The sequence below is a fragment of the Lycorma delicatula genome, chromosome 4 (genome assembly GCF_047948215.1).
Source record: "Lycorma delicatula isolate Av1 chromosome 4, ASM4794821v1, whole genome shotgun sequence".
Taxonomy (NCBI): Eukaryota; Metazoa; Arthropoda; class Insecta; order Hemiptera; family Fulgoridae; genus Lycorma; species Lycorma delicatula.
The window spans coordinates 175,836,815-175,853,867 of NC_134458.1; the positions used below are offsets into that span (position 1 = coordinate 175,836,815).

The 17,053-nt window shown below is 28.7% G+C and overlaps 1 protein-coding gene across 4 annotated transcripts in view; it reads right to left on the reverse strand.

The window, feature by feature from the left end:
- Positions 1–16,135, reverse strand: part of LOC142324086 (syntaxin-like) — a 206,194-nt gene extending 190,059 nt beyond the window's left edge. For all 4 annotated transcript variants that reach the window (XM_075364719.1, XM_075364718.1, XM_075364720.1 and 1 more), the window contains exon 1: positions 16,015–16,135. In XM_075364719.1, the coding sequence (XP_075220834.1) occupies positions 16,015–16,047 (33 nt within the window). In that variant the 5' untranslated portion in view covers positions 16,048–16,135. The remainder of the gene's footprint in view (positions 1–16,014) is intronic.
- Positions 16,136–17,053: the final 918 nt, after the last annotated feature.

Below are 17,053 nucleotides of genomic sequence, written 5' to 3' on the forward strand. Positions count from 1 at the left end.
GATAACGTTTTCTCTAAATTTATTTCATTTTTTATTAGTAATATTATTAAATATTTGAACATTCTATGAAAAAACAAAAAACCAACTTCTCATTTTTTATATGGTATAATGTTTATTGTATAATTCTTTTTTATTTAATATTAAAATCTATTTTCTGTTTATAAGAAGATTAAATTATTATAACCGTAATTTGATGAAATAATTAAAAATAACGAATAGACCCTACAACACAAGCACAAAGTTTAAATTCACTCGCCACTGTGACTCACCGCATTAGCGCGTGTGAAAAATACACTAATTCAAAGTCAACGAAACCTCAAACTAAGGTTATGCTGTCTGTTTTTAACCTTAAATTGGGTATAACTGAAGAATAACTCAACTAATCTTCATAAAATTTTCACATGCACAACTTCAAGATACACCTATACACACATGTAAATTTCAATTAAAGTGATCAATAGTTTTGGAGATTTTCGAGCCACAATATGTTTTACAACAATGGTATTTTCTTAATCTTATACCTCAAAACGTAAGAAAATTCATTTTCACACCACCCCCCTCCCAATCGCACCATGCGGCCGCAGAAAATACCTTAAATTGAGGTTATGCTGATTGCTTTCGATCATAAATTGTGCGTAACTCAAGAACGACTCGACCAATCTCCGTGGGCCACGGAGTGGGGATCCAGGGACGGCATAGCCGGGCCTGGTGGATCCCACTCTGGGGGTTTGAGGCGGGCGCAAAGTGATATCCGACCGGCGGGCCGAAACGTGGAGGCCCGTTAGAGTAAAAGACACTCCCCTGGGCTGTGTAATACTTAACTGCAGGATCCGGTCCAGTGGAGAGGAAAAAAACCAATCATAAAATTTCACATGCACAACTTTAAATACTTTACTGCAGCATATTTAAATTTCAGTGAAATTTATGTGGTAGTTTTAGACGTTTTTAAGCCACAAACTTTATTCATAGGTCTATATATATATATATATATATATATATATATATTGGGTGTCCCACGAAGAAGAAAATTACTGCAGTAACATTTCTGGGATCTATTTCCCAGCTCAAGTTACATAAGAAACCGCCAACTTTACTCCTTAATTTGGTTCTCAAAAATTACAGTAGGGTTTTTTTTTTAATTAGAAGAGCTGAAATCAGAGGGGAATTCTTTCGCTAGCTATTTATAACTCGAAGACAAAGCGTTTCCAGATCTATGTTTATATGAACCTTTTTCATTATTTTCACCAGTAGAACATGTTGACAACTGAAATTTCTCAGTTTATAGCGGGACATCTGTGTGTGTGATTAAAATATAAACACACAAGGAATTAAATTTTAAGTGAATGGTTTTTTAGTATTCCTCATATCTCAAAACGTAAAGAAAATTCAATTGTACCCCTCCCCCCCAATCAAACCGTGCGATCGAAAGTAATATCGTATTTTTTTAAAAATTTCCATCTTCTAGTCTTTAAAATCTTTTTATATCCCAACTATTTATTTATTTTTTTCTTTTTAATAAATCCAAAATTCAATAGTTTATAAGAGTGATTTAGGAGATTGAATGACAGATTACAGAAGGAATGGAGATTTTTGGAGATACTGTGAGACATAGAGTAATAGAATTGTTCACAAAAAAAAAGTTTCTTTTGTTCTACGGTCTTAACATTATTGTTAGTTTTTACACACCTGTTGATTCTTTGTCAACAACAGTTATTGTTACCGTAACCTTGGTTAGTATAGATAAATGACTTCAGTGTTTTACTATATAATCCATTTTTACTTGAACTTATTCGTTTAAAAAACTGTAAACTTTTATATATTTTTTCACCGTTAGGTTATTTTTAAATCTGTAGAGTTCTGTTATTTTTAAAATTATATTCCGAATTGTACCCAAACGGATCTGACCCATACATTCATATATTTCTTCTTAACCACCCATAAATGGCGTTTTATATTTCTTTTATAGTTGGTTATTGCATATTATAAAACAATATTTCTTTCTTTACCCGTTTTTTATTCACGGTGAGAACGTTAATATTTGTTGTAGTCTTTTCTTTATTTGAATAAAGAATGTGCTATATTGTTGCTCAAGTGAAAGATACCCGTGCGGATTCAACTGGATTTCTACTAATGGGATTTACTTAATGCGGTAGTATCATTTGTTAACTAACGTATTTAAGATGGGATTCCAGTAGATACTTAATAGAGGACTTATTAATTGTCGTTGAAAACAATCAGCTGTACCTTCCGTTAAACAAAACCTTACTATATATATATATATATATATATATATATATATATATATATATGTACATATGACTGTGTCACGAAGTTCTCCCGAGACTTTCATAGCCTATTCTACTCGTGAAAATAATGGAAAAGTTCATATAAACATATGTCCTAAGATAAGTAGGGCATTACTTCAATGGCAACCCGATCACGTTCAAACTAAATTTCACAAAAAATTAGTAATGACAGCACAGTTCACAGTACCCGATATACTTAATGTACCTTACAGAATGATTTAAATACTAATATAGTATTGAGAATTGTTGATTAGCTATTGTTATTTTATTGCCAAGTTTGAAATAATAATTTTTCAAATAAATTGTTGTATTTGTCATTAAAAAAAAAAAAAACTATTATATAGGTAATTTTTATTTAACAATTTTGTGTAATTTCCTTTTTTTAACACAAAATTTTGTTTTTACAAATTGTTCACTTCGCCAAAAAAGAATTTGGTTTTATTTACATTAAATAAGTACTTTTCTGATAAATTTAGTAATGTACTGTTTGTATATTATTTCATTGTAATGCATTGAAAAATGATCTTACATCATTTTTTTCAGAATTAAATTCTCTACAAGTTTTGTTTAAAAGTTTTATGTGTAATTCTACTCCTTAACTAACGTCCTAAAATTTCAGTACAACCTCATTTCACCGGAGTAGCTAAAATCAGAGCGAAATCTTTCACTAGCCGTAACTCGCAAAAGAAGCATTTTAGGACATATGTTTATATGTACTTTTTCCATTATTTTCACGAGTACAGTAGGTTGTGAAAATCCCGGGAGAGATTCGTGATACACTCTGTATATATATATTCATAATTAACTTGGTTTGTAATGTTACTGCAGCGCGTGCGATTGCGTTAGTGGCGCAAGTAGTAGCGTCTCGGCCTTTCATCCGGAGGTCCCGGGTTCGAATCCCGGTCAGGAATGGCATTTTTCACACACGCTACAAATCATTCATCTCGTCCTCTGAAGCCTAACGGTGATCCCGGAGGTTAAACCAAAAAAAAAAAAGTAATGTACCGGGTGAACCCACCGGGTTGGTCTAGTGGTGAACGCGTCTTTGCAGATCAGCTGATTTCGAAGTCGAAAGTTCCAACGTTCAAATCCTAGTAAAGGCAGTTACTTTCACACGGATTTGAATACTAGATCGTGGATACCGGTGTTCTTTGGTGGTTGGGTTTCAATTAACCACACATCTCAGAAATGTTCGACCTGAGACTGTACAAGACTACACTTCACTTACACTCATACATATCATCCTATGAAGTAATACCTGACGGTGATTCTGGGAGACTTAACAGAAAAAAAAGTAATGTACCGGGTGACTCAATCATTAGTCTTCACCAGTATTTTTAATACTTTATCGTCTATCGTGTTTTTGTCAACAGTGATATAATTTTATTAATATAGTTGCCATGTAATTAATTCATAAATAACTCGATTTAGTCGGCCCCAAATGAAAACATAGTCACATCATAAATCAAAGATAAAATATCAAAATATACAATTTGTACGCGTAACTTTCGAGATAGTTTATTACAACGCCACGCGGTTTGTTTACAAAAGGATAGTTAAGCGAATCTACATTAATAATAATTTAATAACATTATATTCATTTTAAAAATAAGATTTTAGCAAGATTTGTACGACAGTAAAAGATTTTATGTGGTTCACCATCGATAATCAAACCGGAAAGTTTTGGTTATTCAAACTAAACAGTGTTCTCGCAATGACCGTGCCGTGACAAAGACAAATTAATCAACTTTTCGCAAACGTTAGTATATCTGCAGTGAAGTATTAATCGAGATTGCTCCAAGATTGACCTCTCAAAACCTATTTGATGAGACCGCACCTTGGGTAACAATTATTAAGCGACAATGACAAGCGCATATTTAGGTATCGTTATGTGTTGCATCAGAAGAATAGTTAAAAATGTTTTTGGAATACGGACGCAAAGGTTCAGAATATAGAACTGCCAAATTCAATCAAACCAAAAATGTGGACAATTTAGTTTTGGAAAATTGTGTAATAATTTTAAAAAAGTATAGAGGAATTACGAACAAGTGTGAAACACTAGCTAATATAAACAATGTTACCAAGTAAAAAATAACTCTCAACTAGAAGTAATTTTAAGGTTAATAATCAACCTTAAATTTAAAATTATCATGCAGCGGATTTATTAAGAAATTGGTCATACATGTTTCAAAACAGGTTTTTCAAAAACATTTTAATTTACCATCCAAAAATACCTTATTATGTTAGTGGGTAATTGATAATTCTATTTATAAAGGCACGTGGACTTCATTTAAAATTCTTAAAATAACATCAAATTTCAAAGAAGTTCAATCGTTATATCCAAAAGTCAAAATTAATGAAGCAAAAGTAAAAAACTTGATATCATTGATACCACATATACCAAAAGAAGGTCGAGCGTAATTTAAAAAAAAATATAATAAAATTAGTAATAAAAAAGCTAGTAATAAAAAGCTAGTAGTATTACATGTCTTTCCCGGCTATTAATAATAAAAATTAAAACAATAAAAGCCTAAAACAAACAAAAAAAAAACAGAAAAATATATATTTTTAAATATATATATTATTTTTTAAGAATATTCTATTCTTAAAAAAATCAATAGAATATTCATATTCTATTGTCAATCTGAACAAATTTTCTTACGTAAAGTCTTCTAAACCCAAAACCCCCTTCGATAAAGGCTAAAATAAGAAAAATAAAATTTTCAAAAACCTTTTCTTCGTTTAAGGTCCGGGGTTCATATTTTTTTTAAATAATAGATATTTCTTGATAGGTCTGTATATGAAGTATAAACTTTCAAAACGTTTTTGAAAATTAGTTAAACCGAAGAGAGATGAGTAAAAGAAACAAAAACAATATGTTTCAGTTTTTAGAAGTGCGGATTGACTTTTTGAAAACCCTTTTTTTTTTAGTTATTTATATATGCATTTTAGGTAACAAATTTGTTTTAATAAACTTTTCTCTAAAATGCCTCTGAAGAAGGAAATCGGAATTGTTTTTGTCGTGATATTCCTATATGGCGTATACGGAAGAAGAGCAATATTCAATAGTGATATCGCAACAAAAATTAAAGTAACAGCAAAATTTATTTTATACAAAAATATTAAGTATTGTAAACAATACTATATAACTATATATATTTTAAGATATGATAATCAAAACAGTTCTGGTTTTGAAAAATTAACAATTACAAACTTTCAAACGTCATTTTCTCAAAACTAACTTTTGCAATATTGTCCTTATTCCACCCAGCTCCTCAACTATGCCTTATTGTTTAAATATAGACGTAATGTAAAATAAAATATTAGTAATCTATAATAATATGTATTCGAGTATATAAAAATTCAATAATATTTAATACAATATTAGAGATAAACTTTAAATAAATGTCATTATGCGTCATACATTTATGGCGTTTTCATATACTTATAAAACACATAAATTTTTAACAGATATTATTTTAAGTTATGAAAAAAGATTTATACGTACAAAATGGCAATTGAACAAAAACCGCACCTATTTCTGAATAAGCAAACAGTTTTTAGATAACATTATAATGTTTTGAATTATTATACTTATAGGTAATTCCAATGAAAACAACGATAACTACGTAATCAAATACGTCAAACATAAATATACTTCTATTAAAAAAAAAACATCAATTGATTGTTTTTATATACTTTTTAAACAATTGATTGTTTTAAAATAATTCTTGTACAGAAAAAATCCTCAGTCTGAAAATGATATTAAAATATTACAAGGCCAAAAGTCATCTTTATATCAGTAGAAAGAGAAACCGTATTTTGACACATTAAAAGCATAAAAAGTTGACCAAAAACCCATAAATTTAATTAAAATCACTTTAACCAACACTGTATCTAAAATCAAGTTTCTAGGTGGAGTCAGCGAACCATTCCAAATAAATATAGGACTATGACAAAGAGATGGTCTTTCACCAATGCTTCTCAACTTGGTTTTAGATAAAGTCATGAAAACCTTCTGGGAAAATAATGACTCAAGTGTAAAAATAGGAACATAAAACCACAACGTACAGACTGAATGTCTTTAGTTTTTGCCGACGACTTAGAACTCTTTGTAGAATCAGAAAAAGAATCAATCAACCAAATTAGTTATTTGAAAGAAGTAACTTGTAGATCTTTTCAATGAAAGAATGATAAGTGTCAATAAATATCCCAAAAGACAATAGAAACAAAGTATGGCAAAATTTAGATCACAGACCAAGTTAAATATCTTGAAGAAATAATTAGTAGAAAGGGAACAGATAAACTGACGATTGAGACCAAATACGCAAATTAGAATTAAACTTTTACACAAAAAATATTTATAATAAAAAAACCTTTTTATAAATGCAAAATTAAGGCAAGGTTGTAAGACCAATCACAAGCACGGCATGGAAACTACAAATATAACGAACAGAAAATCTACTCAATTTTAAGTATTTACGGTCCAAGAAAAGCACAAGAAAGCCACAGACTGAGATCAATTAAAGAGATGTACGATACAATTGCAAGTAACATTAAAAAAAAACGACGACTAAAATTCTATGGATACATGGTCCGAATGAACTATCAAGGCTAAATGAACAGATTTTCAATAAATTCTGAAATTATAAAGGTCAAGGTGGCTGTATTAAACAGAAAAAAAGAACTCAAAAAGTCCAACACTACAAAAAATGACTGTCTAAATCGAAAAGAATGCAAAGAAAAACTTTGAATTAAACGTTCCTGCAGCTGAAAAGAAGAAACTCTGATGTGGACACTGTGACTTCCTTGTACGCCTATTAAATTACATATACACATTTTTTGCTGCGCTTCATTTAAACTTATTTCATTTGAAAGTGAGATACGAATTCTTTAATAAAGTGGACGATTACACAATTGTTGAAATATTAATTTTTATTAACATCAAATAATTATACAATTATTAATTCAACAATCTTAAATGAAATATTAGGATAGACTAAAAGTCCCTTAATCACTCGATCAGTATTATTCGTATCTTCATGACTTGCTGAAACAAATAAACAAAATGATCATCAACTACGACTTAGGGACAATATTGTCCCATAATATCAGAAGAGTAATAAGCTAAAGATAAGATTTTTTTGGAATTTATTAAAGATCGGGCATGTATACCTCAGCGTATATGTTGTTCTTGTGAGGATCTATTTTTCAGTCACTCTGTAGTTAACTTTAATGTAGATAAAATTAAACAAAAATCCCAGAATAATTGAATAAAATTAAACTAGAAAATCCAAAAATAATACAATTGTGAATTATAATATTCAATTAATATTAAATAATCCGATGTTTCACCAAATCTATTGCATATACACATATGTAATAATGCTTATTAAATTACACATACACATTTTTAAATGTACTTAAAATTTTATTTGACTAATAGCAACTGATTTTTTTTTTTTTTTTTTATTGTTACTGAATAATTATTTATTGTAATTTTTTGTTTAACAATCACGGTTTAATAATTATTAATAAATCAATTTATTTAAATTAAAAAACAAAAAGTTAAAAAAAGTAAAGTATGATTCCAACCGATGTGCATTCCCTTGTAAGATCCAAATAACTCAAATTAAAATTTTATTTTACTATATCTCTGAAACCAATGAAAATAAGTAGCATATATGATATATCATTGAAAAGCTGTCAATGAGGCCTTACTACTGCAGTTATGAAAAAGTCCAAAATTCAAACGTTTTTGATTTTGAGCTTTTTTGGACACTTTTGATTCAGTCGATTGCAATCAAAAGGGGAGGTGCACAATTAGATGTTACAACAGTCCTAAATCCAAAATTTCAACATCCTACGGCTAATCGTGTTTGAGTTATGCGAGATACGTACATACGTACGTACAGATGCCACGCCGAAACTAGTCAAAATGGATTCAGGGATGGTCAAAATGAATATTTCCGTTGAAATCTGAAATCCGAAATTTTTCGCGATCGCAATACTTACTTTACCTCATAAAAGGAAGTAAAAACTCAGCAGAGGAGAATGGACTGAAGAAGAAGAGCTAAACAGTCCGAAAGAATGAAGAACCTCTGGAATAAAAAGAAAGAAACTGCATGAAATGATATTTGCATGTTCCTTGAAGGCCTATCCGCGGGGAAAAAAGAAATTAAAATTCGTAATAAATCTGATATGCATGTTAAAAATACAGATATGCTGTTTTAGCATACCTACATTGTTACATTAATTCTGTACAAATGTTTTATTTACTCTAAATTAGACGTAGATTTGTATAAAGGGTATGAAATACTTAAATATTGTAAACATTTAATGTTAACATGTATTGAGGATTCAGACATACAAATTTATTATTCAGCCACAATTATAATACCGGATGTCCTAAATGAAACTGTGCACTACTGTTTACAAATAGTTAATTTATTATACTCAAACAACAATCATAAAAATATGAAAAATACTATAAAGAATATTTATTTACAGAACATGCTTAATATGGCCATAATTTGCTTTTAGACATGTCTGAACACTTTTCAACATGTTTAAAAATACATGCTGAAGCACCAAAGGAGTGATCGCATTTGCAAATTTAGTTATGTTATATTTTAGTTCATCCAGAATTGTTATTGAAAAATAACACAGCTTCTTTCATAGCTCAAAACACCAAACTCATATTTTTTCACCGTGTAATGGTAGTTCCAAGGTCTCATAAGGATTATTCTAAGACCATACTCGAATGCTCTAGTGTTGATGTGGCCCCGAACTAAAGAAACCACGTTTCATCAAAAAAAAAAAAAAAATGTCTTCTTTTTCATTTATAAAATCCAAAAACTATTGCCATTATTCAACACATTTAGAAAAATTTGTATTTTGTAACCGATGCACTACAGTTACTTTTTACTAGCGTAGTTATTTTTTATGATTAGTAAGTTCTCTGCGCATACTACTCCTTAAGAGTTCTGCTTGTTGTACCAACTTTCTGAAAGAATTTTTTTTTTGAACTTCGAAAAAAGACGAGCTTTTAAGTGATAAAACCATTGTCACCCGATTGAAAGGAATAATAAACTAAAGCTTCAACGGCTATGAAAATAAAAAGTACTGTTGAGAATGAAACATAAAAATCAGCTGCGAACAAAGTTTCATTGCTAACAATATCGAAAAAAAATTACATCTCATTTTATTGATTGAGATTCAGATGCTTTTATTTAGGTGCACAGTTATATTTGGGGTATTAGACCATATAACACGAAATTTCTCAAAAAAAAAATTTTTTTATTTATTTATTCTTATGATATTAAGTTTAATATCTACTTATTAAATAATTTTTTAGCGTATTCAAAATATTTTTTATTAATATTTTCTAATCTTTTTAAAAATGTTACTTTTACATGCCTATTAATATATGTATTTATACTCGAAAAACATATATAAATATACGTATATACAAATCCGCTTTTCAAGCAGTATTAATAAATTGCTTGATCTTTCAAATAATGTTGTTTTTTTTCGACTTTGAAAAAGTAGCATCGATACATTTGATTCCTACAGAATGAATATCAAAGCAGCCGTTCCGAAATTACAGGAGCGAAAATAAACTGAATCCAAGCATACACTGGAATAGTCAAACAAAAAGTTCACTAAAATGACGATTTAAAAAAAACAGTAAAATAACAACGTTCTTCCTTTCTTATTAGTATTTAATTTTTAAAACCTCCAGAGAAAAAAAATTAAAATATCTCTTCAAAGAGAGTCCGACTGCTTTTTAGAGAATTACTGTTGTGCACTAACAAACTCCACATATATATAAATGTATGTACCAAACCAATACTTACGCACAGTTTTCAAATAAACAAATAATTAAAATTCACTTCAATATTCTATTTAATCTACCATTTTTTATTTTTTAATACATTTTTATGTAATTATGGTATTTCCTTAAGGAATTGTATCGTAAATGTTTGATTTTTTCCCAAAAAGGGAAAAGGTATATATTACAAAGACAATATAATCTGTTTTTCAGACGCATTCTATTATTTATAAGAGAATATTTTGCATGTATATAAATAAGAAAACACTCAAAACCTCTTTACTAACTTAAAATTTAAAATTAGATGGTCATCTCGATTGTTTAATAATTAATTTTTCAAAGATGGTACCGCTGATATGTTAAATGAATAAATTAACAATTAATATAATCCACCTTACCAGCACGTTGATACGTACTCTATCTAAGCCATCATCAGGAGTTAAAATTAACACATTTAAAGCCAAAAGTTTTAAAAATCATAGTTAAAATTTAAAAATATTCATGACTGTCCCGGTCCTACTAGCATACAGTATACTAGTAGGACCGGGACTAAATTTTAACTATGATTTTTTTAAACTTTTGGCTTAAAATGTATTAATTTTAACTCCCGATGATGGTTCCAAGTAATCCGAAGATCTAGAGTACATATCAACGTGCTGGTAAGGTGGATTATATTAATTGTTAATTTATTGTTTAATAATTACATCATTAGACACTGGGGAATTAATATATACGTATTTAAGAAAGTAAATTAATTAGTTAATCTTTTTAATATATAATTAAATAATAAAAATTATTCGTTAACAAATAAATAATTTAGCACTGTGTTAGGATATTATATTCGTATTGTTTATTTATCAGAAAATATTATTTTCCTCGAGAATACAGCTAGAATAGCTACATTAAAGGGGAAAGTATGGTGATGTCAGATTTAGAATCTTTATGTTTTAGGGTCCAATTATTCATCTAGACCAAAAAACATATGTATGTGTGTCTCATTGCTTTTGGTTTTATATCTCAGAATTGACCGAACCGATTTTCTTCAGATTTGGCTCAAATGGAGCATTGATCACATTAATTTTTTTTTCAAAATTTGTTATGGTTGATATCGCGGAAAGACTAAATTCGATTTTCTCCAGAGGCACTTTTGAGAAAGATTTATTAAAGAAAATTTGTTACCTACAACCCATACATAATAATCGAAAAAAATGTTTTCAAAAGATCAACCCCACCTCTTAAAATTGAAATATTTGTTTTACTGTTCTTTTGCTCCATCACCCTTCGGTTTAAATATTTTTCAAAAATATTTTGAAAGTTTGTAATTCATATATTGAGCTATCAAGAAATGTCTAAATTTTATAAAATTATAGATCCCGGACTTAAAATGCAGAAAAGTTTTGTTGAAATTTTTCTTTTTCTTACTGAAGGAATATTAGATTTAGACAAAACTTTATTATTTATTTATTGGTCGCAAATTTATTAAGCAACAAAATTTCAATCTCAAGACTTCATGATACTTATATTTTTTTTCAAAAATTAGCAATAAGAATATAACGCAATAAGCATATAACGCAATAAGCATATTTATTTTAAGGCTATAATTTCATATTACAATAGACCAGAAAAAAAATATTTTTATAAAGGAAAAATGTGAAAAGTAATAAAAAATTACTTATGCGTATATGTATTTTGTTATAAGCGTAAATTTGTAATTTTTAATTTAACGTTATGTCTTATAATGAACATTAAAAAGTTTATGTTAGTAAAATTTTGTTACTTTTTTATAAAAAGATTGATTTATTACACGACTGCCCACCCAAAAGGAGTGTAATGTATTAAGGGTGTATGTATATATGTTTTTTCCACCGTAACAGCTCAACGGATGAACCGATTTAGATGTATGACCCCGCGTTGTAATTCTTACGTCACCGAAAGTGTCATAGGTTATATATATATATATATATATATATATATATAAATAAAAGTCAGACCCTTAATATTTGAATTTCCGACTTCACCGAAACGTAGCTGTGCAAAGATATATATATATATAAAAGTCAGACCCTTAATGTTTGAATTTCCGACTTTACAAAAATGTTTTTGCAATGAAAAAGCTGTGCAAGGTACTGTATGAATTGACCGGTGTAATCGGGAAATTCATGTAGTACTTTGCTAGGTTTTTCCCATTAATTTATTTGTACTATTATATAAAGAGAAAGAGGGTTTTTTTGTTCAGGATAAACAAAAAACCTACCTAATCTACCGCTACTAAACTTTATCCCGTGTTCCTTCCTGAGAAGGTTTCTGGATATATATATTACCTCGATTATCTCGAAAAAAACAAATATACATAGTAGTGCAGGTTTTCCGGTTGAAGAAAAAACTGTAACGAATTGAATTAATGAACTATGAACAGAGTTTGAACTGAATGGTTTGAAACAATCGAATGAATAATATTACAATAAAATTAAATGTACAATAAATAAAGTAATTTATCTATACTATTATAGATAGATTAGTTCTATTTAATGTAAATTTAACTCTTTTATTAGGAGGAGGGTTGTTCAGGATAAACAAAAAACTGCCCAATCTATCGCTACTAAATTTTTACCCATATTTCTTGGCATAACTGAGAAGGTTTCTGGATTTATTTCATCTCGAAATAAATAAATAAATAAATATATATATATATATATATATATATATATATATATGAAGTAGTGGAGGTTTGCCACCACGTTCCGATTTGTTTAAGGTGTGCGAAGGTATACGGCGCTGTGGTTCAACCAACTTAGCCACTGCCACTGTTACTGTATATGTGATTGGATGCATCTGTCTCCAGTTACTTACTTGACTAAAAAACATAAAATAAAAATATTGACCGCTACGGGAAACGCAAGTAACCATATAGCACGGGCAAAGCTGCGATGTTAATTATATTTACGTACAATATTATAGTTTCATTTATATACATTATTATTTTATTAAGTTATTTATACTTTCATATATATACTTCATATATATTTCTCAGTGTCTACTACTGATTATTTAAAAATAGAAATACGCGTCTAATTTTTGTTTTTAAATAAAAATTTTGTAAGCAGTTTTTGAACGATTCCTTCTTTCCTATTTATTTTTAAAAGACCGTTTAACCTACAATTTAGTATTTATATTACATAAGAATGACCATATATTTTGTATGTTTGAACCCAGAAATCAATTGACGATCTAAATGATTCTTTTGCTAAAGTATTTATCGAATTTTTAAGAAGTTTTTTGTAGTGTTAAAATTTACCTCAATAATTTTATTATATTGAGTGTATAGGAAAAAACATAAAATTACTTTCTGTAAAAAAACAATCATGTTATAGTTTCTGATAATAAAACTCTGATAACGCTAAATCTTGTTTTGATATTTTATTTATTAAAATTAGATAAACTGTTCTCGAGACATCAAAGAATTTGATAAAAAATTTTATCGTTTGACAACTTTTTTAATATGCAAAAACGTAATTACTTCCTTGTACGAAGTAAAGGAAGCATTGTAACCGCGAAAAATTTCTGTTTTGAGATTTCAATGGAATATCCGTTTTGACCATCCCTGAATCCATTTTGACTAGTTTTGGCGTGACATCTGTATGCACGTACGTAGGTATCTCGCATAATTCAAACACGATTCGCCGTAGAATGTTGAAATTTTGGATTTAGGTCTGTTGTAACATCTAGTTGCGCACCTCACATTTTGATTGCAATCGACTGGACCAAACGTGTACAAAAAAGCCCAAAATCCAAAAAATTTGGATTTTGGACTTTTTCTTAACTGTAGTAGTAAGTCCTCATTGAGAGATTCTCTACATAAATCATATGTGGTATTATTTTCATTGGTTCCAGAGTTATAGCCAAATAAAATTTTAATTAATGAAATATTTGAATCTTACAAGGGGAAGGCACATCGGTTCGAATCCGACTTCATTTCCTTTTCTTTTTAACATTTTTTTTTTTTAATTTAAAAAAAATCTCTGATTGAAAAAAAAACTATGAAAGAAATTCAGAAGTTATTAGTGAAATAAAATTTTATTTAATTTTCATTTTAATTCAAAAACTTTTACATTGATTAATAATTATTAATAAATCAATATATTTAAATTAAAAAAAAAAATGAAAATAAATGTACGTATATGAAATCGGATTAGAACCGATGTGTTGATGATTACAGATCCGACACGTTCTCATTTAGACTACATAACTACTTGAACAACGTGAAACAAAATTAATATATAAACTAATATAAATTCTGATACGGACACCACAAAAATGTGATGCAATATGGTAACCATCACAACGCAATTTTGTAACTGTCCACTTTATTAAAGAATTCGTATCTCACTTTCAAATGAAATAAGTTTATATGAAGTGCAGCAAAAAATGTATATATGTAATTTAATAGGCGTACAAGGAAAGTCATATGGTGTCCACATCAGATTTTTTTTGTAACGAATTCAAGTAAATCCAATTTTTTATACCTTATAAGTTTGGCTTTACCTAATAAAAAATCTCAGTAATGTGTTTTTTATACAGCTGCCGGATATAAAACAAAGTCCCCGGACAGGTCGAAAGATAAAATCTCTAATAGCAAACTTAATGTAAATAATATCGATAACGCACAAACAAAATAGGTTAAAATTCTTTTATCACTGATCTTACGGGTTTAACCAAAACACATAAAACCCCTCATAAAAGAAGGGAACTAGGATATAAAAAAGGAAAGGAAAGGAATAGCGACAAAAGGACGATCTCGTCACATAAGGACGAAATGAATAAATCCATTCAAAGGAGTAACTCAAGATTCAATTTCCATAGATAGTCCCTAGCCAGAATTCCTAGGGATATTTCTGGATACTTAAATATATTATTGTTCAGTTATTTAAGATAGTTTCTTAGGTGTATTTTACACTTTGTTTTCCTCTAGCTACTAAAGAACAGCTCGAAAAAAGAATCGCGCTTTTGTTAGGAAAACTATTCTTGCCCTTTTGTACCTAGTACTGAACCGAATATAGAATTAATCAGCTGAACTACAAAACTTTCATCCGACTCTTACTTAAAAAGTTAATTAATTGATAATTGAAAACCCATACATATATGTTATGGTCTTTTATTATGAAATAATTTTAAATTATAAAGCCAAAATGTAACTTTTGCCCTTATTCTTTGGCTTAGAATAATAATGAATGCTGAAATACTTTTCTTTAATGTTTTTTTCTTTTTTTAACATATAACTTTGTATGAATTTAAATAACACAAAAAGTTGTCTCATGACTATTTTTTTTTTTGTTGCTATGAATTCGAATCCAGGACCTCTGAACGTAATGTCGAAACGCTACTTACTTAGCCACATAGGTTTTACACATACATTTGTGAATGTGTTTGTTCGCGCGCGCGTCAATGTTTGATAAATTGCTAAATCTATTCACTCAATTAAGTAATTATTTTTTAACAAATATATTAGATGCTAATTTTTATTTACTGACATAATAATTGCATACCTGTATTACCTTTTTTTAACGTATATTCAATGTAATTAAATAATATTGAAAGTACGCACGAAAATATTCATGAATAGTATTATTATTAAAAATGTGCTTATCATCACGCAACATTAGTAACTTAATAAGCAGATATTTGGGATAGTTAGATATATAAAAAATTTTTGACAAATTTAATAACACATGTAAACAACAATTCGTTTCATTTTTCTCTTAAATCTGGCCTTTAAAAAAAATCCCGCCTTTATTAAATAAATACTATAAAATCGTTAAAGTTAAACGTAAAATTAATTTGCGTAACAAAAAGAATTAAAAAAACACAGTCGCTTACTGTCTGGAGATCCTGAAGCCTGTCCTTGGTCATCCTACAGCTCTTATTACCGTATTCAGTATGTTCACTTCACTTTAATGGCATACATTGCCCACATAAACTCCGCGCCTCGAGTCTCGCGTTAAACTGAACTGACATGATGGTATAGTGTATTAAACAGTTTCCGATTTCCCCTACTCTGGCATTAACGATATCTCTCCATCTCTTTCATTTTCCCCTCTACCTTTTACAAAACGCTACCTTGATAAATAACATAAAACACACTTCACACTCCCGCTATGTTAATTTTAATATTCACTTGTAAACGGGCAGAATCACGTTTTGTTTCTTGTTTTTGGTTTTAATTTTTATTTTATTAACATTCTTAGATCGTCATTAAATTGTTGTGTATTATATAAAGAAAAAGGTATAAAAAGTTTTTAAAGGAATTTTGATTTATAAAAATATACTAGCATATAATTATTAAACTGTCCTTAATATCCTCAGTTTTAATGACATATCCTTAAATTTATCGGCTTTTTTCATGAAATTTTTCTATATAAACCTTTCGTATAAGAGAAGTTACTAAAAAATTAATAAAAATTTTTTATATAGGATTAAATCTCTTTTTTATATATAAAAAAATTCAAGCTGAATTATTATAATTTTATTCATACTACGAGCTGATCACCAGTAACAGTTGTTGATAGATAAATGAAAAAATGTTGTAGCGAGTGAAAAAATGCCATGCCTAATTGAGACTCAAACTGGAACCTCTAGATCAAAAATAGAGATGCTACAATTCTCCAGCGAAGGCCAGCTATGTACATATACTTAAACAATGATTACTTTCCAGACTATAGCAGTATAATTATAAAGGGAAAGTATACCTAAAATTTTGGGTATCAGAGTTTTTATAAATGTTGAAGAATCAAGAACTCTTAGTAAAAAAAAAAAATCAGAAAAATTTATGAAAGATGTATGTACATAACTACATACATTTATTGGCTTGTATTTTGATTAATATCCCTGGTTAACTTGACATACATTTTTCAAAAAT